At 41.8% G+C, this 23995-nt stretch overlaps 5 protein-coding genes and 1 non-coding gene across 7 annotated transcripts; 2 read left to right on the top strand and 4 right to left on the bottom strand.

Annotated features, from left to right (window-relative positions):
- Positions 1-926: 926 nt before the first annotated feature.
- On the top strand, positions 927-6050 carry LOC136516735 (probable ethylene response sensor 2). 2 transcript variants are annotated; one of them, XM_066510218.1, is made up of 7 exons: positions 927-1368; positions 1407-1433; positions 1548-2520; positions 3603-3971; positions 4057-4323; positions 5172-5299; positions 5402-6050. In XM_066510218.1, the coding sequence occupies exons 3-7, from the start codon at positions 1615-1617 to the stop codon at positions 5628-5630; spliced, it is 1899 nt and encodes a 632-aa protein (XP_066366315.1). In that variant the 5' UTR covers positions 927-1368; positions 1407-1433; positions 1548-1614; the 3' UTR covers positions 5631-6050. The 2 variants fall into 2 exon arrangements, with proteins under 2 accessions (XP_066366315.1, XP_066366314.1); XM_066510217.1 differs by having other exon boundaries at positions 928-1433.
- Positions 6051-6667: 617 nt separating this feature from the next.
- On the bottom strand, positions 6668-9542 carry LOC136517219 (large ribosomal subunit protein eL18x-like). The gene is made up of 5 exons (XM_066510750.1): positions 9403-9542; positions 9226-9315; positions 8726-8854; positions 8324-8509; positions 6668-7034 (listed from the first exon to the last, which is right to left on the bottom strand). Exons 1-5 carry the CDS (start codon positions 9403-9405, stop codon positions 6876-6878), a joined length of 567 nt encoding a protein of 188 aa, XP_066366847.1. The 5' UTR covers positions 9406-9542; the 3' UTR covers positions 6668-6875.
- On the bottom strand, positions 7974-8049 carry LOC136519297 (small nucleolar RNA snoR53Y). The gene has a single exon (XR_010774847.1). It is a non-coding gene; the product is annotated as a small nucleolar RNA snoR53Y (small nucleolar RNA).
- A 1532-nt stretch (positions 9543-11074) lies between the features above and the next one.
- Positions 11075-13208, top strand: LOC136516684 (mediator of RNA polymerase II transcription subunit 28-like). The gene is made up of 3 exons (XM_066510154.1): positions 11075-11350; positions 11804-11916; positions 12899-13208. Exons 1-3 carry the CDS (start codon positions 11161-11163, stop codon positions 13031-13033), a joined length of 438 nt encoding a protein of 145 aa, XP_066366251.1. The 5' UTR covers positions 11075-11160; the 3' UTR covers positions 13034-13208.
- Positions 13209-13360: 152 nt separating this feature from the next.
- Positions 13361-16880, bottom strand: LOC136516683 (U1 small nuclear ribonucleoprotein A-like). The gene is made up of 5 exons (XM_066510153.1): positions 16622-16880; positions 15889-16061; positions 15343-15436; positions 14396-14487; positions 13361-13910 (listed from the first exon to the last, which is right to left on the bottom strand). The coding sequence occupies exons 1-5, from the start codon at positions 16737-16739 to the stop codon at positions 13620-13622; spliced, it is 768 nt and encodes a 255-aa protein (XP_066366250.1). The 5' UTR covers positions 16740-16880; the 3' UTR covers positions 13361-13619.
- A 3119-nt stretch (positions 16881-19999) lies between these two features.
- Positions 20000-23549, bottom strand: LOC136516440 (serine/threonine-protein phosphatase PP1-like). Its single transcript, XM_066509834.1, has 4 exons — positions 23245-23549; positions 21964-22523; positions 21683-21874; positions 20000-20731 (listed from the first exon to the last, which is right to left on the bottom strand). The coding sequence occupies exons 1-4, from the start codon at positions 23444-23446 to the stop codon at positions 20717-20719; spliced, it is 969 nt and encodes a 322-aa protein (XP_066365931.1). The 5' UTR covers positions 23447-23549; the 3' UTR covers positions 20000-20716.
- Positions 23550-23995: the final 446 nt, after the last annotated feature.

The following is a 23995-nucleotide window of genomic DNA, read 5'->3' as shown; positions in this document are numbered from 1 at the left end:
GATTTAGAAAGTGTAGAATGATGAAAAAAGAGATCAAAAGCAAAATGTTACAAATAAATTATGTACAAGAACGCTTTTGTAGCTTAAAGATATAAGTAAAAGTAATGTCACCGCCGTCTATAAACTTAAGCATTTTTGTTCTCCAAATTTTGTCAATAATAAGTATATCTTATCCATCCCACCTTTTCATTATAAATTAATGTACCATTGGCAATTCGGTATCAACAATCTAAACAGGCGTACTCCCTCCTTCTCATATTATTTGCTGTTTCAACTACACGATAATTAATGAGGAGTACATAGAAAACAAGAAGTAGAGAGATAGAGACAGAGATATATTGAAAAAATACAAATAATTTTAGACAACTATAGAAGGCTAAAATAACTCTTATTATAGAATGGAGGTAGTATGTTAATTGGATCACTATATTCTTTGAGGTTATTGAGGGGCATCGAAGCCATTTCTTCCCCCTTGGTTTTTTATTATGAAAAACCTATAAATACTTACATTTGTGGTCACTACTCATTTTGTTCTTAATTATATATCGTTTTAGCTTTTTTTAGACACATGTATTGATTATGTATTTTGACAAGACATATATTTAGGTACATATAACAAAAGCTATATAACTAGAAAAAACAAAAATAACTTATAATTTGTAATGAATAGAGTAAATACTTAACGAAAGCATTTTTTTCTGGAAAAAATGCCTATGGTAGTTGCCAACAATAGCATAACACAAATACACAATTAACCACACCTAAACAGCTAACACATGCGAAGGAATTCATAAGTAGGAGTATATTATTATCAAGGCAGGTCAGTGTTCAACGTATATAACCGCAACTTGGAATAGAGCAAAATGGAATCCCCGTGTCGCTTGTAGTATTTTATATGATCACATCTCAAAACAAAAGACAGCAGCGTGTAATTAGCAGTCCCTTGCTTCCAATTAGCGGCGGAGTTTCTCGTCCGGGCTTTCACATCCCACCATCACCAAAAGGACGCCCTTTTTTTCCTAGTCACTTGACTTGCAGCCACCACGCTTTCTCATCTTCTTCCTCCTCCGCTGCTCCACGCCGATCCAACCCGGAGTTCCCAAACTCGCTCCCTCGAATCGCAGCTGCTGCTGTAGGCCTGTAGCAGAGCTCGGCCGTTGGTTCAAGTCAACGCCCGGGGTCTTGCCTCGATTTGCGGGCGAAAGCACGCGTTTTTTTGGTGGTTTCTGGCACCTAGCGGTTCTTGATTCCGCTGCTGTCTCTTGTGCGCCTGAGGAGGAGGTTTTCTTTCGATTGGAGGGGTAAAAGTTGCCACCTTTCTTGCATTCCACTCTGTTCTTGGACCGGATTCCTTCTCCCTGCACGAACTCGAGCTCGAGCTCGAGCTCGGCTCGGGCTGCTCCAACGCGTAGTCCCGTCTGGTCTTCTTACAGGTTATTAAGCTTTTTTTTTTGTAAGCCTTCGGTAATTTCACTTCAAGCCATTGTCCCCAGTTTCAGAGAAGTTAAGTAGTAAATCTGAGTATATGTGGTGCTATGTTCTCGCAGGTTGCATTTTGGAGGTTGCTTGTTTCAAGAACTGCAGTATCTCGATTACTGCTTTAACTCTTTACGGATGGACGGATGCGATTGTATTGAGCCACTTTGGCAGGCCGATGATCTGCTAATGAAGTACCAGTACATATCTGACTTCTTTATCGCACTTGCATACTTCTCAATCCCTTTGGAGCTGATTTACTTTGTTCAGAAGTCAGCTTTCTTCCCGTACCAATGGGTGCTCATACAGTTTGGTGCGTTCATCGTTCTCTGTGGGGCAACCCACCTGATAAACATGTGGACTTTCACTACACATACCAAGACCATAGCTGTGGTGTTGACAGTGGCAAAAGTGGCGACAGCATTTGTGTCATGCTTAACAGCTCTGATGCTTGTTCATATAATCCCTGATTTGTTGAGTGTGAAATTGAGGGAGAGGTTCCTGAAAGCGAAGGCTGAGGAGCTTGATAGGGAGATGGGGATAATAAAGACACAAGAGGAGACGGGAAGACATGTGCACATGCTCACGCACGAGATAAGAAGCACGCTTGACAGGCATACCATTCTGAGAACTACACTTGTTGAAATGGGGAGAACTCTTGGTTTAGCAGAATGTGCCGTGTGGATGCCGTCCCGCTCTGGAACAACCCTTCAGCTCTCACATGCGCTCCATAGCAGTGCTCCGCTCGGATCAGTTGTTCCTATCAATCTTCCGATTGTAGCTACCATTTTTAATAGTAATCGTGCTGAGAGAATACCATATACTTCCCCATTAGCTTCAGTAAAGACTCAGAAAAGCAAGTATGTCCCACCAGAGGTCGTTGCTGTCCGTGTTCCGCTCCTGCAGCTTACAAATTTCCAAATAAATGATTGGCCTGAGCTATCTGCGAAAGCCTTTGCAGTGATGGTTTTGATGCTTCCTCCAGACAGCGCACGAAAATGGCGACCCCATGAGCTGGAGCTTGTTGAAGTTGTTGCTGATCAGGTAGTTATCAATTCTATTTTTATCTTCATGTATGCATTCCATTTATATCTGGTATGATTGTCTAGTACACTCTTGCATTAGTACTAGTGCCCCTTACCACTATAAGCCATAAGGTCTAAAGAAACAAAAATCCACAGTAAGAGAACATCAGTAGAAGGATTGGATCTTAATTCTGGTTCGCCCTCTGTGGAAAGGAAATGGATTGGAGTTTAAAAGTCTACCTCTTGAATCATTTTAGCTTCGTGCCAAAATTTTTAAAATTATTTATTTTGTTTCTTAATTAGATATTTCTTAGAACATTTTTTATATTCCCAAAAAAGGGGGGGGGGGGGGGGGGGGGGGGGGGGCAGACCCAGTGCCGGAGCCTTCCACATGAGTGGGGTCTAGGGAAGGGAAAAACCGAGGCAAGCCTTCCCCCCGCAAAATCTGCGGAGAGGCTGCTTCGAACCCATGACCTGGTGACTCAGTGAGACAGCTCTCACCACTGCACCAGGCCTGCCCTTCATTTTTTTTTATATTCCTAGCTGCTCTTTAATAGCCTTTCAGCACTTTTCAGTTTGCAGTCGAGTCTGAATCGTGTAGGACTTCAGTTGCTAACTTGCTTTAAACACACCTTTTATTGTTATTAAAGAGTATTTCTGGCATAATCAGCTAACTGCTGTCATAAACTGTGTTAAGATGATTAACTCTATTTGGGGATGTAATATGTCTCTTATTTGTTTTACAAGTATTTACCTTGGTGGGCCTTCTGGAAATGAATGATCATTTTTTTCTCATTTTGTTTGTGTGCATGTTCTCTCTTTTTTTTTTGGAAAAGCTATATAAAAGAAATTTGCCAGGCATGTACTAATAGTGAAGAAGCAACTTACAACACCACACATTAAGAAAAATGACCACCCTTACAATGGAAGCATGTCCTCTCTCTGCATTTACAATAAGCAATTCTTGCTGATGCTGAGCTTGTCTGTCATCACATAGCATATAGATGAGGCTTTCCATGAAGTATTTTGCACTGCTTGCGCTGTCTTATATCCTTAATTCATTATAAATATCATAGCTAAATGAGCCCATTTCTCATTTAGGTGGCAGTTGCGCTATCCCATGCTGCCATTTTGGAAGAGTCCATGCGAGCCCGTGATCTGCTAATGGAGCAGAATATTGCTCTGGACGCAGCACGCCGAGAGGCAGAAATGGCTATATGTGCTCGGAATGATTTTCTTGCTGTCATGAATCATGAAATGCGGACTCCTATGCGAGCAATCATTTCTTTATCATCACTCCTGTTAGAAACAAAACTTACTGCGGAACAGCGCGTGATGATTGAGACTATACTAAAGAGTAGCGATCTTCTAGAAACTCTTGCAAATGATGTTTTAGATATCTCCAAGCTTGGGGATGGCAGCCTTGAGCTAGAAATTGCTCCTTTTAATCTACATGCCACCTTTACAGATGTAAGTGCCCTTTCTGCACTTTTATGCTTTACTATTATGTTATCCACAAGGGAAATTGGTTTAACTTAACTCATTCATCTTGTAGGTGGTTGATTTAATTAAGCCAGTAGCTGCATTCAAAAGGCTATCGGTAATGGTTCATTTAGCTCCAGAATTGCCCACCTGTGCAATTGGTGATCGAAAGAGGTTGATGCAGATAATACTAAATGTTGCTGGGAACTCCGTTAAGTTTACTAAGGAGGGTCACATTTCAATTTCAGCATCTATTGCTATGCCAGATTCTCTGAGGGACCCATATGCTCCTGACTTCCATCCAGTTCTCTCCGATGGGTCTTTTTACTTGGCTGTGCAGGTTAGTTGATGAACATTTACTACGTTGGTTTAATTCTTAATCTTCTTAGTATACTGAGCTGCCTATCAATGTGTGTTTTCATAGGTTGAAGTAATGGACAGTAGATTTCTAACTGCTGTTTGTCATGCCCAGATAGCTAGTGCAATACTGCAGTGGTCGAATGCCTATATCATAACCTTGTTAGTTGTGTTCCCAGGCATATAAATTAGCCATCTATTATCCATAATGTGCAACGCGGTACCTTGAATTAAAAAAGGAGGGTATTTGGAGTTGATTGGTAGTCCTTGATATTACATTATAGTTCTAGGTATGTTTAAGCAACCATACTATAATTTTCCTGAGCTGACTATCAATGTGTGTGTTCATAGGTTGAAGTAATGGCCAGTAGATTTCTAACTGCTGTTTGTCATGCCCAGATAGCTAGTGCAATACTGCAGTGGTCGAATGCCTATATTACAACCTTGTTAGTTGTGTTCCCAGGCATATAAATTAGCCATCTATTATCCATAATGTGCAACGCGGTACCTTGAATTAAAAAAGGAGGGTATTTGGTGTTGATTGGTAGTCTTTGATATTGCATTATAGTTCTAGGTATGCTTAAGCAACCATACTATAATTTTCATATTTGAGGAGAAACTGGCCGTTCATCTAGATGAACAGTTCTATTTAGAAAGGAAGACCTAAATTTATCAGAGATTTTCCACATGAGTTTAGGTCATTGTCTTCGTTTCAAAAGGTTATTATCCGCAAGTCTGCAGGAATTCCATTGGTCAAGCATGCCACAACATTGATCTGCTGCTTATACTTTGTACAATCTACAGAAAATCTGATGCCAAATAATGCTGCAGGTAAAAGACACCAGCTGTGGAATTAGCCCGCAAGATATGCCTCACACCTTCACAAAATTTGAACACCCGCAAAATGGTACAAACAAATTGCATAATGGCAACGGATTGGGTCTGGCCCTTTCCAGAAGGTATACTAGTAAAGTTCTTCCTTTTCCAAATCCATTTCCCCTTGAAAACATTTGATTTCCAACGCTAATATAGTATATATATGCTCTCTCTGTTGCCTTCAGATTTGTTTCCCTTATGCAAGGGAACATCTGGCTTGAAAGCGAAGGCGTAGGGAAGGGCTGTACCGCAACATTCTTTGTGAAGCTAGGACTATCTGATAAACCAAATGCAAATCTCCGGAGAATCGTGCCTCCTGTCCAGCGAAAACAAGGAACTGCAGATCCAGATGCATCATCAATAATCAATGGCGACATGGCAATTCTTCCGCATCGTTACCAGTCGATGATATGACGAGAACCTGGAGGCAACCTCATCCAATGGGAGGCGGGCCACGAGCCTGATTTTGTGATCATGATTTGAAGTTGTAATTGCGGGGTTAAGGATGTCGTGTGTATGTGTTAGAGATTGCTCTCCCCTTTTTTCCGGAGCTGTCGCGCTCTTGCTAAGCCTGCTTCTGAAATACTGCAGCTGCTAGTGCGATCGGGCGAGTCCAACATAGTGGCTCGCCTCTAGGGAATTAACAGGGCAAGGAGAGCGGTGTGGTGTTTTAAGAATTTAAGTTGACTTGTGTTTGTTAGAGGTGATCAGGTGATTTAGGGGTTCTCTAGTGTAGTATAGTCTTGGTAGAGAGAAGCAGAAAGAAGCTGATCTGTACATGAGGCAAACAAGTGAACCACAATGAAATGCTAATGTTTACTTCTAGTTAGAACATGAAAACATTGGTCTCAACCACAATGAAATGCTAATGGATACTTCTAATTAGAACATGAAAATATTGGTCTGAACCATAATGAAATGCTAATGGCTGGTGTGACAAATGATTTTATGACATGAACTCATTTTGGAAGAAGAGAATATTGGTCTGGACCATAATGAAATGCTAATGGCTGGTGCGACAAATGATTTTATGACATGAATTCATTTTGGAGGAAGAGATGATGTAAGAAGTGATTTCACTTCGGAAGAAGTGTGAATTTTAGCTCTCAAAACAAGAGATGATGGAAGAAGCGTGTATTTTAGCTAAGAGATTGAGTAAGCAATTTTCCTTGTCTGATCCCAAAAGGCCCAAAGCCAACCTTCTCTAGCTGATGCAGTAGGCTAGGCTACATCCAGCAGATATGGAACGCGGGGACGATTGCTAGCAGAGAGCTTTCACAAAAATGATAAATGGAACGTGAACTCAGCAATCGTCCCAAATCACAATACCATCCCCCAAATCACAATACCATCCCAAATCAAGTACGACCTCAAGCGTCAAGGTCACAGAACTGATCCCACAGCACAGTTCCAATCACAGAACATAAGATACAACAGGCAAGGCTCTGATAAGAGGTACAACATAACATTGGCTTCTTGCTCAAACAGTAACCACCAGTAGATAAGGCACGAAATCCTTCAAATATCTTTCAAAATTCAAACCAGGGCAACAAATTGTGCTACTACTCTCGGTAGAAAGTGATTACTAATTACTGTCGATTGATCAAACAGAACGGTTGCACTATGCTGATGGCAACACGCACAAGGACCACAACTTTTTTAAACCTTGAATCCACGGCTGTTTCTCCTGCCACGAGCCTTCTCGAACTTCCTTCCCTTGGAGCGCACATATGGCTTGGTGTGGCTATGCGGCACGCCAGGAGCCTTGCCAAAGTGCCTCACTGCCTCACGGGCATTCTTGGGGCCCCTCAAGAGGACCTGCAGTATGTGGCACACATAGCCAGAACATTAGTTCATAGTCAAGTAAAGGAAGCCTAAAAATAATGCAGGATGTGGTTTATTTCACAATGAATAACGACAACTACCTTCCTAAAGTCTCAACTATTATTCATTTTTATGCATATGCTGCTTAAATAACGACTGCATAAGCTTGCTCAGATACTAGAAAACATTATGATCCCAGACAACCCACAAAGGGAAGTCTCATCGAGCTGGGATTAGAGTATCTTATCATCATTGCAGAACAAATCAGGCTATGCCCGTTGTACAAATGACTAAATAGATGGGTAAAATCGCACAGCTTGATAAGAAAGAAAATAGTAAACGCCAAAGGACTCGATAAAATTCTTGAATGAGCTCAGATACAAAGGAAAAGCACATATCATGACAACCCACAGAGGGAAGTCTCATAATGAGCTGGGTAAAAAGAGTATCATCATTGCAAATGTCATTCAAAATTATAAGCAGACACAACCCTTTTTTAAAAAAAAACAAGGAACAAAACAAAACCAAATGCATGCTCAGATAGAAAGGAATTTTTTTGATCCCAGACAACCCACAAAGGGAAGTCTCATCGAGCTGGGATTAGAAATCCTATCATCATTGCAAAAGTATCTCGCTTTTTACTGTGCCAACTACATGGACAAGTAAAATATGACAGCTTGACAAGAAAAATAATACCAAATAACTCAACATAGAATTCTTGAATGAGCTCAGATGCAATGGAAAAGCACATATCATGACAGCCCACAGAGGGAAGTCTCATAATGAGCTGGGTAGAAAGATTATCATCATCGCAAAAATCATTCAAGATTACATAATTATGCTAAAAATACAACTATCAGGTAAAAAAAGTTAAGAATATTACAAGTATGAAGAATTCAATGTTCTAGGAGAGTCAAATAAATTTTAATAGAAAGCTCCCTCAGCACATTGTTATAATCGTCAAAGGATATCAGCATTAGCATGGTTAATATATGTCATCACTGGGAACCAGAAAATAGGACCAAACAACCAATTGAAATAGCTTAAAACACAGTTGCAATCCTTGCTATTGCAAGTAATCTTAAAAAGAATCCTGCCAATCCATCAGAGCTTATTAGCATGGTTAACTTACATGACACTTCATGATTGTTAGGGCCATAAGGCTTAAATCTGTTGAAAGTTACTATGGCTTAAAACATGCAGACTAATGTTCACTCAACTTGAACCATTTAAAGAATGCAGATCAAATAGACAAACTTTCCAACAATGAAAACAAAATATACCGTGTTCTCGCCAAGTGGAGCACGGAGAGCAAGCTGGTCAAATGTGAGGCACTCCCCACCAGCATTGACAATCCTGGCCCTTGCTGTCTCGGTGAACCTCAGGGCAGTAACCTTCATTGCTGGAACCTCTTGGATCCTCTTGTCATCTGTGACTGTACCAACAATCACAGCAATGTTCTTCTCCTCCTGTTAACATAGGAGATATTATTTAAGCACCATATTCATGGTCATTATACCCAATGTATGAAACTAAGCAAACCACCTAGTTTTTTTCATCCACTATTATTAACACAGATAACACCAATTTAACAAAGACATAGCATGCACACAAAAAGAGACAAGCACGTTTTACATTACATTTTGGAATAACAGACTATTCTCGAGTGGCTGTCAACTGCATACCTTTCCTTCCATGAACTTGACAAGGCGGCGCAGGGAGATTGGTGGGCGGTTGGTTTTGCTCATAAAGAGCCTCTTGAGGATGACAGCGTTGAAGTTGCTCTTGGTCCTCCTGACCAAGAAACGGTAGAGCTGCACCCCAGCATAACACAAATCAAAATCACGGCATTCATAAAAAACCTAGAACGACATGACACTTCTTGATAAGGGCAAGCAGATACCCAAAAAGAATACTGTACATCTACCTATTATGAAACAGAAATGAACAGAAACAAATTATTTTATCTTCTAAAGTCTCGTCATGACGGTGAAGCCTACAGGATTACTACATCAGCGAAACAAGCAAGTCCTCACGAAATTGATGCTATTGCTCTTATAACAGTAAGAAACTACAAATCACAGGCATTTTCAGAACCAAAAACAACGCGACCACGGGCAGATCTACCGAAGCCAACATCCCCGCCTCGCTCGGGAAAGCTAGAAAACCACTGCACGAGGCGTACCTTGACGAGGAGCTTGAGGTAGACATCGTCGGACTTGGGCGCCGTGCGCTTGGTCTTCTTGTTCCTCCCGCCGGCGACGAGGTCGATACCCTACGACACAGCGCGCTCGACATCAGCGTCAGGAAACAGCGTAGAAATCCTCTGGAAAGGGCTGCGGGGAACGGAACGGGTGCTCACCATGGCTGCGGATGCGGCGGCGCTAAGGGTTCCTGCGGCTGCTGCTTACCTTGTCCGCCTCCTGCTCGGGAAGGATGGTGGCGGCGGCGAAACGGAAGACTTTTATAGTGTGGGGGAGAGGAAGTCGGGGGCTGCTGCTAGGGTTTTGAGTTAGTGGGCTATTGGGCTGGCACATGTGGGCCTTGATGGTTCTATGGAAATGGAAATTTATGGTCCGTTTTACTAATATAAATTAGTTTGGTCTTAGCCCGTTGAAGTCCATTTTGGTCTTCATGGTGACGACGGCTTTGCCAGATCGAACGTTTGTAGCTCCAAGCCGACCTCTCGAATTGTGCTAGCTCATAATATGATTAGACTCGTTTGATACTCTCACATGATCTTAGAATATGTATATAAGCTTAGCTTTTGGTCAAGAGCTAGTTTTTATCTCTCTTTTATTAAAATATGAAAAAAAAACTTAGAATTGGCTTATGAGTCAAGTGCCCTAATAAAACTGCTTTGTAAGAGAATCTGCAGAAATGAGAAGCTATTCTTTTACTAAAAGAGTAAAGCCACTTAAGTGTGACTTCTTGTGCTTCTTAGCTTCTCTGATTTGTTAGGTGCAGAAGCCGTTCCAATCACGACCTAATGGTATAGACCGATAGTCGTCAATCACACTGTTATAGCCTGATAGTGATATCTAACTCAGTTACAGCGCAGACGCTCATATACACGAGCGCACACTCACCCCTATGAACGCACACACAACGTCCTATCCCTATGAGCACCTCCGAAGAACTGAGTTGGACCGGCAAATCTCAAAATTGAAAAAGTCATCACAGACGCCTCGCTGTTGACGAGTATGTCGTCTACCACTGAAAGAATAGTGCCATTAAATTCTAGAATAAATCCAGAAAAATGCGAACACCCATATCAAGTCGATGACTTAAACCCGAGTAGGCAGGTTCCATCACAAGAAACCCATCCAGCTGATCTAGGCTCATTTCGCCCCTTTAAAGGTTAATTTAGAATGGCTTTTTCTTGGATGAAGATGATGTGCTATTTTTGTCATGGTATAACACATAGGCATACCAACTTATTAGATTAATATATGAAAAACAATGTTTCACATACCATCTTCTCGCTATGATATCTTCATTATTTGAGCTTTCCCGCCAAGAACGCAGTGTCTATTCCTCGTGCCCTTAGAGTGTTCAAGAACATTTTTGTTATGGAGTCCCATGCATATACACCTAAATAAATCTATAACTAAGTTATATATATGATCTAATGAGTACGAAATTTTTACTACAGTTTAAGCATATAATAATTAGTCCACCATAAAAAATTCACCACAATTAGACTATAGAAACTGCAGCTATGAATTAATTATAGAAAAACATATATCTAAAGGTACAGCAAAAAATTTATACTAAAGCATACCATATTATATATTTAATGTGTAGATCTACTCATGTGGAGTCCAACAAAATTGAATTTTCTATTTTATAAATTTTCTGTGATTTATTATGATTTTTTCAAAATTTCAGTCAAAATAAATAAAAAAGAAAAAACAAAATTGCCTCTGAAAACCACTTATAACCGATTAGGAGGTAAAACGAATGGTTTTAAAAGTTTAAGAAATTCAGCGAGGAAAAGAGGGAGGTAATATGTAAATCAATCCTAGCTGTCAAACCAACGGCACTTTCCCTGTCAAAAGCGAAGGAGGCCCAAGCAAATCTCTCTCGGCCTCTCTCCCTCTCCCTCTCCCTCTCCGGCATGGCGGACCCGACGCCGTCGCAGTCGCCGGCGCAGACGCCGCCCCCGCCGCCGGCACAGCAGGCTCCCGCAGCGGGCGGGCGCGAGGACATGCTGGCGTGCGTGGCGGCGCTGGAGGCCGCGCTGCTGCCGTGCCTCCCCGCGCGCGAGCTCCAGGCCGTCGACCGCTCCCTCCAGTCCTCCCACCAGAGTACGGACCGCCGACCCCCATCGCTTCTTCCCTCTCCTCCTCTCGACTTTGATCCGCACTGTTGCGGCACCGGCCAATCCTCGTGGTGTTCGTTCGGTCCACGGCGCCGTCGCGCGCCAGGTGTTCGTCGATTTGTTGCCTACGAGAATACGAGATGGATAAGGGGATCTTGCTCTTTCTAGAGGAAGATTTTGCATCTTCCTTGTGCCCGGGCAATTGTATAGTGATTGGTTGATTAGGTCCTGAGACTGAGGAGAACTAATCTTGTATCAACTGTTCAGATCACATTGCTCAGATCACATTGCAAATCAGGGAGTACCAAGATAATCACATTTTTTTTAGATACCGACTTAAATAGTGCACAATGGTTATTAGAGAAGTTAAATTACATTTTGTCATTCATTCCTGCCAAACAGGATATTTAAGTGTTGCGGTTTCTACTGAATTGAACAGTTGATGTTGAGAGGCACGCTAGGGATTTCATGGAGGCTGCCAAGAAGCTCCAGTCTTATTTCATCAGCCTGCAGCGTGAGGATCAGCCAACTGCAGAAGAGATGCTTCGGAAGGTATATTTCATTTCAACTTCTTATAGTTATAAGAGTGCATTAAGGAGGGTGGTTAAATTGAAGTGGGGACTGGTTACGGAGCATTGCTACAAGTTTTCATTGGTAGGAGTATTCACCTCTCACATGTTTCGATCAGCCCAAATAATCTTTTGTGGTTGGCGCTGTCCTTAGGAATAGGTCACTCTAAATTTCACCTATTGCTACTTGCTACAGGCAGTTTGTTACATTCAGTATAAGCTTTATTACAAAGACTCCTTGATCCTATTCTCGCATCACCTCTTTTGCTATACAGAGATAACTGTGTAACCCAGCAAAATTCGACATTGAATGTAATGGAAATTGGAATATATATTCTGATTAACTTGTGTACTGAATAGGATATCTGTTAACTCGAAATTGTAGTCTTTATTATTGAAAGAACTGATAGCCTGCCTGAATCCTCACTTAAAACAATGTTCCCAGTGGAATTTTCAAGTACATTCATACACCTTCTGTGCACATGATTTTTTCATGCAATCGGTTCTGTAAAAATGCGTTGGTAGTAGTTGAGAGAATCACACGTGCATAGTTGCCTGTCTTAGGGGGTGTTTGGTTTCTCCTCCTAAACTTTAGTCGCTGACCCATCGGATGTTTGGACACATGCATAGAGTATTAAATATAGACTAATTACGAAATTAATTGCACAACTTGCGACTAATTTGCGAGACGAATCTTTTAAGCCTAATTAGTCCATGATTTGACAATGTAGTGCTACAGTAAACATGTGCTAATGACGGATTACTTAGGCTTAATAAATTTGTCTCGTGGAGTACTGACGGATTCTGTAATTTGTTTTTTTTATTAATATCCAAACACCCCATGCGACACCCTCATGTGACACCTCCTAAATTTTAGTCATCAGATCCAAACACCTCCTTAATTAGGATACCCACCCAACCAATATCTCTCATCTTGTTGACATGTTTGGTTTTGCAATGAACAGGAGATTACAACAATGGAGGAAGAACTGAAGACCAAGTCCGAGCTTATTGCCAAGCACAAGAAGTTGATTGAAGGGTGGCGAAAAGAACTGAAGGAGCAGCTGGGCAAGCACATCACCGAGCTTGAAAGGGTGTGAGGAGTGTGATTCTGCAGTTTACCTTGTAATGACCAAATGTCTGCCCTATAAACCTGTGTTCATGTTTTTAGGATCTGACACGCCATGGTTAGGAATCGCCTTTTGTTGGTTTCTAAAGGTCGGAAGCCACGAACAATTATCGATGTTTGATTGTGTATTTTTCCTTGCCCCCTAATCTCTGCCGTAGAGGAAAATCAGTCGCTGCCGTTGTACAACGACATAGAATGGTAACGGGTTCCTATGCTTACTCTGTACGATCGCCATGTTCGCAAGTTCCTTTCTATCTTTACTCCATTTGTATTGTATCATGTGCCTGGAACAGATCGAACAAAACCTTCTCCAAACAAATACCCAATTAGTGGAGCAGTTGAGCAGTTGCTAGGTGTGAATACATGAGCAAGCGAAAAAATAGAAATAACAGTTTGCATTTCATCTCCGTTCCTGAAGTGCACGTAGCTGCTGTTAAGCGGGTACAAGTAACAGGTCGTTCAGGATGCTGTCTACCAAACATAAGGAAATCTACCAGTTGTGCAAGAACTCGGAATACAACATTTCACAGATCCGGTCAACACAGCTTGGGAGCTCGTTACTTCTTCGCGTATGTGATGACCATCTGGTTTTCTTTTGTAATCTTGAAGCTTTGAAGGTTGTTCATGGCAGCAGTGGCCTGCCCCTCGTCTCCATACTCAACGAAAGCAATCCCCGGCTTCGCCTCGACCATCCGAACCTCCTTGAAGCCAGGGTACTGGCAGAAGAGCATCTGGAGCATCATGGGTGTCGTCTCGTGTGGCAGGTTTTGGACGAACAGGATATTGTTTGGTACGATAATCTCTGGCATCATGACCCTCTGTCCTCCAGCTATAGGTATCTGGGTGAGCTGGTACAGAAAAACAAGTCAGGTAATGTAAGTTGAGGACATCCATATCAATTATCAAGTGATGGAAGCACACAGTCAAATGTTAAAGCAGCTAACCGCACCAACTATGGAGCTTTCACATCATAACACTAAAACACAAGCAATGACACCATCATGCTTAAAACCCAAGCTATATTGCATGCTAGAACAATGTTCAATACTTCACATCGAAAGTCTTCCACTAAAATGATTATGCAATCAGAAACTGGATCATGAACAGCCATGGAAAGTTTACTTGCCATAAAGAATTATAAAATTATGAGGAACTAAGATGGGTGGATCTTGGTGCCTGTGCTCAAGCAATATGCAATAGAGGGCCAGGGCTCAGAACACAAGCCTTCAACTCATCATAAAGAGAAAGACAAAGGGCCTACTCTTACATGCCACATGCACAGCATTATGCATGAAAAAGAAAAAAAATGCAATGAAGCAGAAATATAACTCACCTGTGGAGCCCCATAAACACCAGGGTAAGCATTTACACCCATGCCAATTTGACTAGCATCATGGTGGTGCTCGCGCTTCTGCTTCTTTTCAGCTGCAATATTCAAGAACAGGCAAATTAATGATGCTTGTATTCCAAAAAGACAAAAAAGAAAAAGAAAGAAAAGAAAAGAAAAAAAAAGAAAAGAATGTGAGCAAAGTTTCCATAAGCCCATAGCTTCAACTAGCATGAGTTCTTCCTAAAAAGTCACAATTCTTTCTTCAGAGTTTGTGTAGTGCATAGAACAGATAACTAATTTTCTGGTTGGGTGAGAGCCTCCTCATTGACCCAAATACTTCTATAAGTTTTATTCAATTTAGTATTCATCACATCCTAATATAAGAAACGAAAGCGTATGTTGGACCACACAAAATGCATTTGTCACAAAGAAAAATAGCCAATCCATAATCCAGAATTATATTTCTAGTAATAGGGAAATGCTGATCTTGGTTTAAAAATATGCATTCACAATAGTTTCCTGTTACAAAGCTTGAGAATGGTTGCCAGTTACCATTACATAAATATTGAATAAAGCTTCATATTCAGTGTGGACCACAAAAACATGTTGATACCCCAGTTAATTGATTAATTCTGAGTATTGTAACACTGCATGACATATCATTTCTCCAGCAACAAAGAGAAACCATGAAGGATGCATTATAATTCTTGTGACTCATATTTAGCCACTTTTAGAAGACATGTCAATCGGTCTTATGAAGTACACTGGGAAGTATTGAACTGTTAATATGTGATGGATTAAATTAACCTAAACTTATATTGTCTCCATGTAAAAGTAAGTGGTGAACATCAAGTTAGTATAGAAGAGCTAAAGCATTGACACATAAGGATACACCATTACATCACTTAAACAAGAAATGTAAAAGAAGGGTGTGTCAGCCAGCATCTTACGTTTTTCATCAACCCTCTTTCTTCTTTCTCGAGGTACAAAGGTGCCATCGGCCTTTGCTACAATATCCGACTTGGTCTTGGCATATTGAATTCTCTGAATTAAAACAATAAAGGTTTCAGGAGTAAAGCAATAGAAAATAAAACAGTAAGTCGGTGGCACAGTTTGCTGGAGCCTAAATGCAATGCAGCTATGCAGACAAAAATACACTTGCAGACCATAATGAGTTGAATGCTTGAAAACATGGCCTAGTTTGATTTAGTTTAGAATCATCTCAAAAGAAGCTTTAATGTACCTACAGCATGTAACCCTAACAAACTAATTTATTAGTCAGAGGTCTTAAAACTGGCATGGTGAATACAACATAAAGGTGACTTTAAGAATGCCGATAAGCTTTTGCTGGTTTCCTGAAGCCATAAAAGAATGACAGAAAGGAGAACAATACATGTTCTTCCTCAACATGTATTTCACAAAACCCAATAAACCTGCCCATTAGGCCAAAGACAGCAGCATATAGCAGTGCAGTTGTATTGAGCGATGAAACTCACCATAGTTTTGTCATAGAAGGGAAAGCCCTGCATCCTCTTCAGAGCCTCAGTCGCTGATGCGACATCTTCGAAGACAACCCAAGCTTGGCCTTTATGCTTCAAAGTCTTGAAAGCGATAACATCAAGAATCTTCCCAAACTGGGAAAAAACGGCGGTTAGGGACTTCTTAAGTTCTGCAAGGATTTAAGCAAATTACTATTAGCTATAACAAAATCATCAGGTAAAATAAAGGACGAACATAAACACCAACATGAGTACAAGTCTTCTTCAGGTTCTAATTTCAAACAGTTATTTCAATTGCAGCTGGAAGTATAAAAAAAAAGTGCATGATATAGACGCCTCAGCCCAAATCTTCAGTAGCAAACTAAGCACAACCTCACTTATATCTAGCACAATTCCGAGAGTAACCACCCCCAATCCGCACCCCAAAGGCAGCAACAGCAAACGCTTCTAGTCCATGCAAATACCTGAAGCACTCCATGGCCATCACACAGCACAGACTGGCAGGGCACAATACACTCACACATACATGGTCCATGGACCAACACCAGCCCACACCACACCCACGAGAAACGCCAGAGAGAACTCCATTGCCCAGCGCCTAGGGCACGGCACCAAAATCGACCCCCTAAGAAGCAAGTTTCCCGACGGAGGCGCAAAAACTAAGGAAGAAATCGAGAAAAATCCCTAGGGTTTAGCGAAGGAGGGGAGGGAGGGAGGGGGAGGAGGAGACCTTCGATCTTGATCTTCTCGTTGAGGTTGTTGATGTAGATGGTGACGTTCGGCGGGATGCCGTTCGCCTCTCCCTCGCCTCCTCCGCCGCCGCCCACGGCCGACGCCTCGCCGCTCATCTCCCTTCTCTCTCCTCGCGCGGCGCTCGTCGAGCTCGAGAACTTTCTCTCTCTTTCCTCGCCTCTTTGCGTCCCCTCTCTCCTCTGCTCGTTGACGGGTTGGGCTTTGCTTTGCTTCGTTTTTCTCTTTTGAGAGGACAGCTTGGGCTTTGGCTAGTCCCGTTTGGGCCTCCGACAGATAAATGAGCCCAAGAACCACGTTCCCCGGTCTCTCCGCTTCTTCGCTGGCGTTCTCACTGCAGCTATTGCCCCGCTCCGCCACTCTATGCCCGATTCTCACCGCCGACCGCCGTCGACGCCACTCCCAGCTCGTCACGTTGGCTGGCTACCTCAACAAATGGGAGTTCCTCTTGGGTTGGGGCCTGAATGATGTCCACGTGCCTGAATTGCATTACCAACTCGATCGACTTTTCATGGTTTCCAGGATCCGGTGAAAATTGAAGGCATGGCAACGCTAATCCCCTATAACTAAAAAGAATAAAAGTAAGACTATTTTTTTTGTGTGGTTTTTCTAAGTCGCTTCTTCCTTCCGACCGTACGATACCCCGTGCGATAAAAAAAGAAACTGTCATCTCTACGATCGTCGTCTGCTTTGAAGGAAACAAATCGATCACCTGATGTCACATGCATGGAAGGAAAACAATAATCATGCATACAGGTTATACATGGTGAGACTGGTGAACCTTCTGCAATTTTCTAAACAAATATTCCCACCTTTAGTATATAGATCCATTCCCCTACGTTTCTTCGTGCTCCCATTAGCATATAATATAAAAGTATTGTTGTGTTCATCGCTACTTTCAGTTGACTACTCCCATTAGCATATACTTCCTCTGCCCCAAAATATAAGTCGTTATGGGATACGTGCAGGTCAAACTTTCTCAACTTTGGCTAGATTTGTAAAAAATACGTGCAATATTTATATCTCCAAATAAGTTTATTATGAAAATATATTCAATGGTCTATGTAATGATACTAATTATGTATTATAAATATTAATATTCTACAACTAAAAAGAACAAAAATAAGACTATTTTTTTGTGTGACTTTTTTTTTGTCGCTCATCCCTTCCGGCCGTGCGATACCCCGCGCGATAGAAAAAAAAACTGCCATCCCTTCGATCACCGCCTGCTTTGAAGGAAACAAATCGATTATCTGAGGCCACATGCATGGAAGAAAAACAATAATCATGCATGCAGGTTATACATGGTGAGACTGGTGAAGCTTCTGCAATTTCCTAAACGAATATTCCCACCATTAGTATATAGGTCCATTCTCCTACGTTTCTTTGTGCTCCCATTAGCATTAGCATATAATATGAAAGTATTGTTGTGTTCATCACGACTTCCAGTTGACTACTCACATTAGCATATACTTCCTCTGTCCCAAAATATAAGTCGTTATGGGATACGTGCAGGTCAAACTTTCTCAACTTTGACTAGATTTGTAAAAAATACGTGCAACATTTATATCTCCAAATAAGTTTATTATAAAAAATATATTCAATGGTCTATGTAATGATACCAATTATGTATTATAAATATTAATATTCTTTTATATATAATTGGTCGAAGTTAAAAAAAGTTAACTTCTCGGGAAGCGAGAATGGATTCTATTTTGGGATAGAGGGAGTATATGAAAGCAGTGTTGAAAATATTTTAACAATCAAGTTCGTCTCCGTCTGATTGGTAAGCTTAGACATCATAATGGCATAAATTTTTTTGACTCTCATGGACACCCTCATGGATCAGTGTAAAGCATCCCAATCCTACAACATACACAAATGACAACCTTAAAGTTATGACATTTTCAAATGGTGGACAATAAAGACCATCTTAGACGTTATGGCATTAAAGTGTATACGTGCAGACACATAGGCATGGTGGTACAAGTGAGCAGCCAGCATGAGTCGAGAGTTAGGGGCTGTTTGGATCCCAGGACTAAACTTTAGTCTCTGACACATTGAATTTTTAGATATCAATTAGAAGGATTAAACATGAGCTAATTATAAAACTAATTACATAAGTTGTGGCTAATTTGCTTGTCAGCGTCGTGTACAGGATGGTATGGAGATGTGGTGGAACTTATTCGTGGATTTGTTGGCGCTCGAAAGAAATGGATATCGGAAATCTCTTCCTGCCAGTATAAAAAATGATCTTAGCCGCATCACGGAAAGATCTACACAGTAGAGTTTGTGAGCCCGCGACGCCACGTTCTCTGTGACTGTAAATTTCACGAACTTAGCTTTTTGGATTAAATGTCACTTTAACGTCGGTCATATACTTTTACAGTATTGTTATCTTATCGTGTGATCCGTGTGTTTTTAGTATAAAAATTTCGTTGTCCCGTAGCAACACACGGGCACGAACCTATTTACATATATACTCGAACCTGTGTGTACATGATTATATGGAGATGCTGCGAAACTTATTCATGGATTTATTAGCGCATGAAAGAAATGGATATCGTAGAATTCTTTCTGCCGATATAAAATATTATCTTAGCCGTATAAAAAAAAATCTATACAGTAGAATTTGTAAGCCTGCGACGTCGCGCTCTCCGTGACTGTGTTAATTTCATGAACTTTGCTTTTTGAATTAAATGTCACTTTGACTACGGTATTTAATTTAACAGTATTGTTATCTTATCGTGCGACCGTGTGTTTCTAGTACAAAAGATTTAGTTGTCCCGTAGCAACGCACGGGTACGCTACCTAGTTGCAAATTAAATCCTGTAGAAACCTAGTGAATGCCAATTAAATCAAAATGCAACAACTAGATAAACAACCTTTCAATATGCATCCACCGATTGCGCAGGATTTGCCTCTGAATTCGGGTTAGGTAAATGCACCTGGAAAAAAAAAGATTTTGGTACGAAATTTCGTCTTCAGGAGCCAGAAACAACAAGCACTTGATTCCAAAACTGAACATAGATTAGTGTCTGCTTATTCGGTTCGTCCAATTTGCTCCGGAAACCGATCGCGGATTCGCAGTGCAACCCGATACACGTTGTTTCGCGTTTGTTCCCCGTCGCCACTAAAGGGCGTGATTGGTAGTCCGAATCAGACCGGCTTCGCACTGTATCGATGTCTGACCTCATTTATGCGGTGTGTTTGGTTGTTTTTCTCGCACCTTTCGCCTATATCCTTTCATTTATCTGCTCTCCTTCATCCCGCACGATTTCATTTTCTCAATTTTCACTTCCCTCTCCATACAGGATGGCTTGATTCAGGCATAGCGTAGGGACCCATGTGTCATACACTCAAAACTCTCATCCATACATGCAACCAAACAAGATCTTATCTCATACTAAACCAACAACAAAGACAACCAAACACAACTAAGTGCACGGTTTAAGCATACATCTCACATCCTAGACCGACTCTCCATCCCAACTCCCCCTCACCAAAGCAACCAATCACGCCCTAAACGTTTCCTTTTAGCTGCCCGTGGTCACCGCTATCTTCCCCTTGCATTGCATGCAGCTTCACATCTTCCAGGCCCACAAGAGAAATGAAAGGAAGGTAAAAAAAGAACGGTACTGCTGATGGACACAACGTTTGTGCAGACCTATTTCCTGCAACATCTACATATTACAAAGATATGATAAAAAATCACCATACATCAAGTCACGCACAAAAACAACGCATGGCACAGCTAAGAAAAAACAAACAGAGACTACTAACATGTACTGTGGATGTCATGCTGGCAATGAGGTCCTGTGCCGGCCGGCAGGAAGAACAATAAAACAGATGGTGTGCTGAATCCAACCTAATGCTGTACAGAATAATATCCTTTACAGCCAAACCACCACCACCACCCAAGACGCCTGAGTAGAGGGCGGTTAAGGGGATGGATTGGCTGATGGATGTCTAATGCCATGCCCTGGTGGATCCAACTATCCAAACAACAGATCACCCCCCTTTGAGCTGACTGACGATCATGATGCTGAAAAGTATTGGATGCTGGTCGAAGGCTTCACCCTCTTGCTGGCTGTAAAGTGGGAGACAGAGTGGTGTAATCAGTTTTGCTTGCCTTGAAATCATACGCCTGGCGCAAAGTACAGTTTGGTTTGAATATAAACAAGTATCGTAAAGTACATTAAAATTATCCAATGGGGAGTCATTTGTTTTTTGCACCTTGGGTGGTTCACACGTAGCTATATGATGGTCACTGGTTAGCTCATCTACATAGACAATTTCAGAAGGGATGATCTATGCAAACACTGCCGATATTACTATAACCCCTGATCTATTCAGAACAACGTGAGCTGTACTACTACTAGATATCATTACTTAAGCATCTTGATCTATTAGGTCTTTGGTGAGTACTCAAACAGAAACCTACTAACCCCTATCGTTCTCTGACTAAACAAGTGAACAATTAGGACACTCTGCAGGAGATTTTTTCTATAAGCCTACCGCTATTCAAGAATCAATAGTTTTGCTAATCAGATGTGACAAATGCCAACATATTGTCATTAGAGGATATGTCGTGAGGTTGACGAGATGGAAGCGGTTATCTCAGGAAAAAGGTTCATTAAATAATATCTGGTAATGATTTCATCACCATCCTTATGTATTCAAGTATTAGCAGAAGAGATTGTTAATGGAAGGAAATCATCCCTAAGCTTTTCTAATGAATAAGCATCAGTGATGGGGTCATGGTGTCAAATGTAATTTACTAGGCATTGCAAGCTTTAGAATTAGCAAACCATAATAGATCCTGCACACATCGTATTTCCCAAGAATTCATTTTTTTGGCATCAGCTGATAGCTGGAGTCTCAAATACTCTTCCCTTATGTCATTATGTGTGAAGCATGGGTTCTAGACCTCTAGCTAACATGATAATACTATAACAAACATCTGATCTCTAATGATTCAACTTGTAGCTTTATAGCTGAACACTAATCCTATATTCCTATGTGAAGGTAGCTGATTTACCTTATTTGGAATTTGTTTTCTTGCATGCGGTGGACCCATATCAGTTGGCTTCAGGATCTGAAATGAACACATTAGGCTCTCATCTATGCTCAATAGAGCACCGACATTATCGAATTCTCCACAATAATTTGGAGCTGAAAAGATTGTCACTAATCTTCGTTGTGCAAAGAACTCATAACCATCTTCAACCACCTAGGGCCATGACAGCACTGTCAGGTAGAGCTCACAGAGAACCAAGAATATAATTAATAAAGCAGGATAGAAGATGAACTTTCACAAACCTGATGAGCTCGGCATATAAGATCGAGATCGTTCTTCTCCAAAAACTCTACAAGTTTATCTGCACCAAACGTACACGAAACACCTCTGTCACTCTCCCCCCACCCTTCTCCATCGGGGCTAGGATCAGACCACAGCAGATCACACAGGAGACCATAATCAGGAATCTCAGCAGGCCTCTCAATATCCTTTATCTGGTCCAAACTAGTCAACTCGGGCGAGAGACCACCATGCATGCACAGTATCTTGTCATCAATGAGCGCTGCAATGGGCAGGCAGTTGAAGCAATCGGAGAATATCTTCCACAGCCGAACATTGAACCTCCTCTTACATTCGTCATAGAAACCGTAGACTCTGTTGATCTTCGCATCCTCATGGTTCCCCCTCAACAGGAAAATCTTTTCGGGGTACCGGATTTTGTACGCCAGGAGCAAGCATATAGTCTCCAAGCTCTGTTTGCCTCTATCGACATAGTCTCCGAGGAATACGTAAGTTGAAGCTGGAGGATAACCACCCAAATCGAACAATCTCAGAAGGTCAACAAACTGGCCATGGATATCACCTGCAGGACACCACAACTGATAAGGCGGAATTGTTTTGACTAGATGTACAAGAATTTATATTTATAGAACAAATACATGGTATGAAAAGAGAACTGCTGTGTTCATGTCAACACAATTCTCAATCTCACAAGTCAGTTCACCGAACTCAACAGAGTCTACACATACAGGTTCTCTGTGGAAATGATGAGCGTCAAGCAGGTTGTGCATAACCAACTGATAATAGTATTTGCTAGAATTATAGATTATTGGAAATAAAACTTTTGAAGGAGCAATATATTGATATATGGACAAAACGTTATCCTAACTAGATTAGGCTTGGAAGATAGAACAGAGAAGGGGCTATTCCCTTGTACCTAAACATACATCATTACCCCGCCAACTTATCCATACTTCCATCAATCATTCCCATGCCCTCAGGGCTCAGGCTGCAAACGTAACACGTACGGAATGCAGACAGGAAAACATGGCACCAATGAGTTAATCCTAGCAAACAACATTTTTTTATCCCGCGTCGCCGAAATCCAAGCATGACTGAGCAATTCTCCACGAAACCAAAAATAGCACAACCAAATTACCCTTCCCCAATCCACATCGGGGATACCACGACGACGAGAGACAGCGGAGGAATCAGGCGGCGGCCCAAACGAAAAGGGGAAGGAATTAGGCGGCATCGCCCAGGTAGACAGATAGACAGATAGGGAAGAGAACGGCGACGATTACCGCAGATCTTGACGGGGGCGTGGATTCGGAGGAGGTTGGGCTGGGAGAGGAGCACCCGCTTGCCCTCGACGCAGAGCTGCCGGATCTCCGCCTCGGACAGCTGCACCTGGCGACCGCCGCGGCCGCCCTCCACGAGGCGGCGCACCACCTCGTCCACCGCCGCGCCCTCCATCGGCCCCATCGGGGCCCGCGTCATCATCATCTTCCCGCCCCCGTTCCTTCCTGTCCGGAGACGGCGGCGGCGTGTGGCGGAGGACGGGAAGAAGAGGGACCGGAGAGAGGGGGTGGAATGTGGGAAATGGAGGTTGTCTGTCGTCGACGAACCGAACAAATCGTTGGGGCTGAAGTGTTCAAAACCGCGTGAAGGAGCATCCGCCGTTGGTTCCGCAATGGACGGCCTCTGACCAACAAGGGGGATCTCAGTCTAACTGTTTTGTCATTTGCTATTATGCCGTTTGCCTCTGTAAACACCAAAGGTCCCATTCGTACATTTTCAGGTCCGTTATTTGATAAAAATTCTTTTTTGTTTTACCAAAGACAACACCCCTGTTACTGAAAGTATGAAGCTAGAGTTTCGAACACCGTGTATTAAAAAAATGAGTATCACCAAAGGCAATGACAAGACATAAGCTTACTTATAACTGTATAACTAAACTGACCAAACCAAACTGTATTCCCATCATCGTTTCAAATTATAAGTCGCTTTTATTTTCTTTTTAAAAAAAATCAGAGTGACTAAAAATTTAAAACG

Source organism: Miscanthus floridulus, chromosome 17 (genome assembly GCF_019320115.1).
Source record: "Miscanthus floridulus cultivar M001 chromosome 17, ASM1932011v1, whole genome shotgun sequence".
Lineage (NCBI taxonomy): Eukaryota > Viridiplantae > Streptophyta > Magnoliopsida > Poales > Poaceae > Miscanthus > Miscanthus floridulus.
The sequence above is the reverse complement of the archived record's forward strand: the minus strand, read 5'-3'. Positions and strand labels throughout refer to the sequence as shown.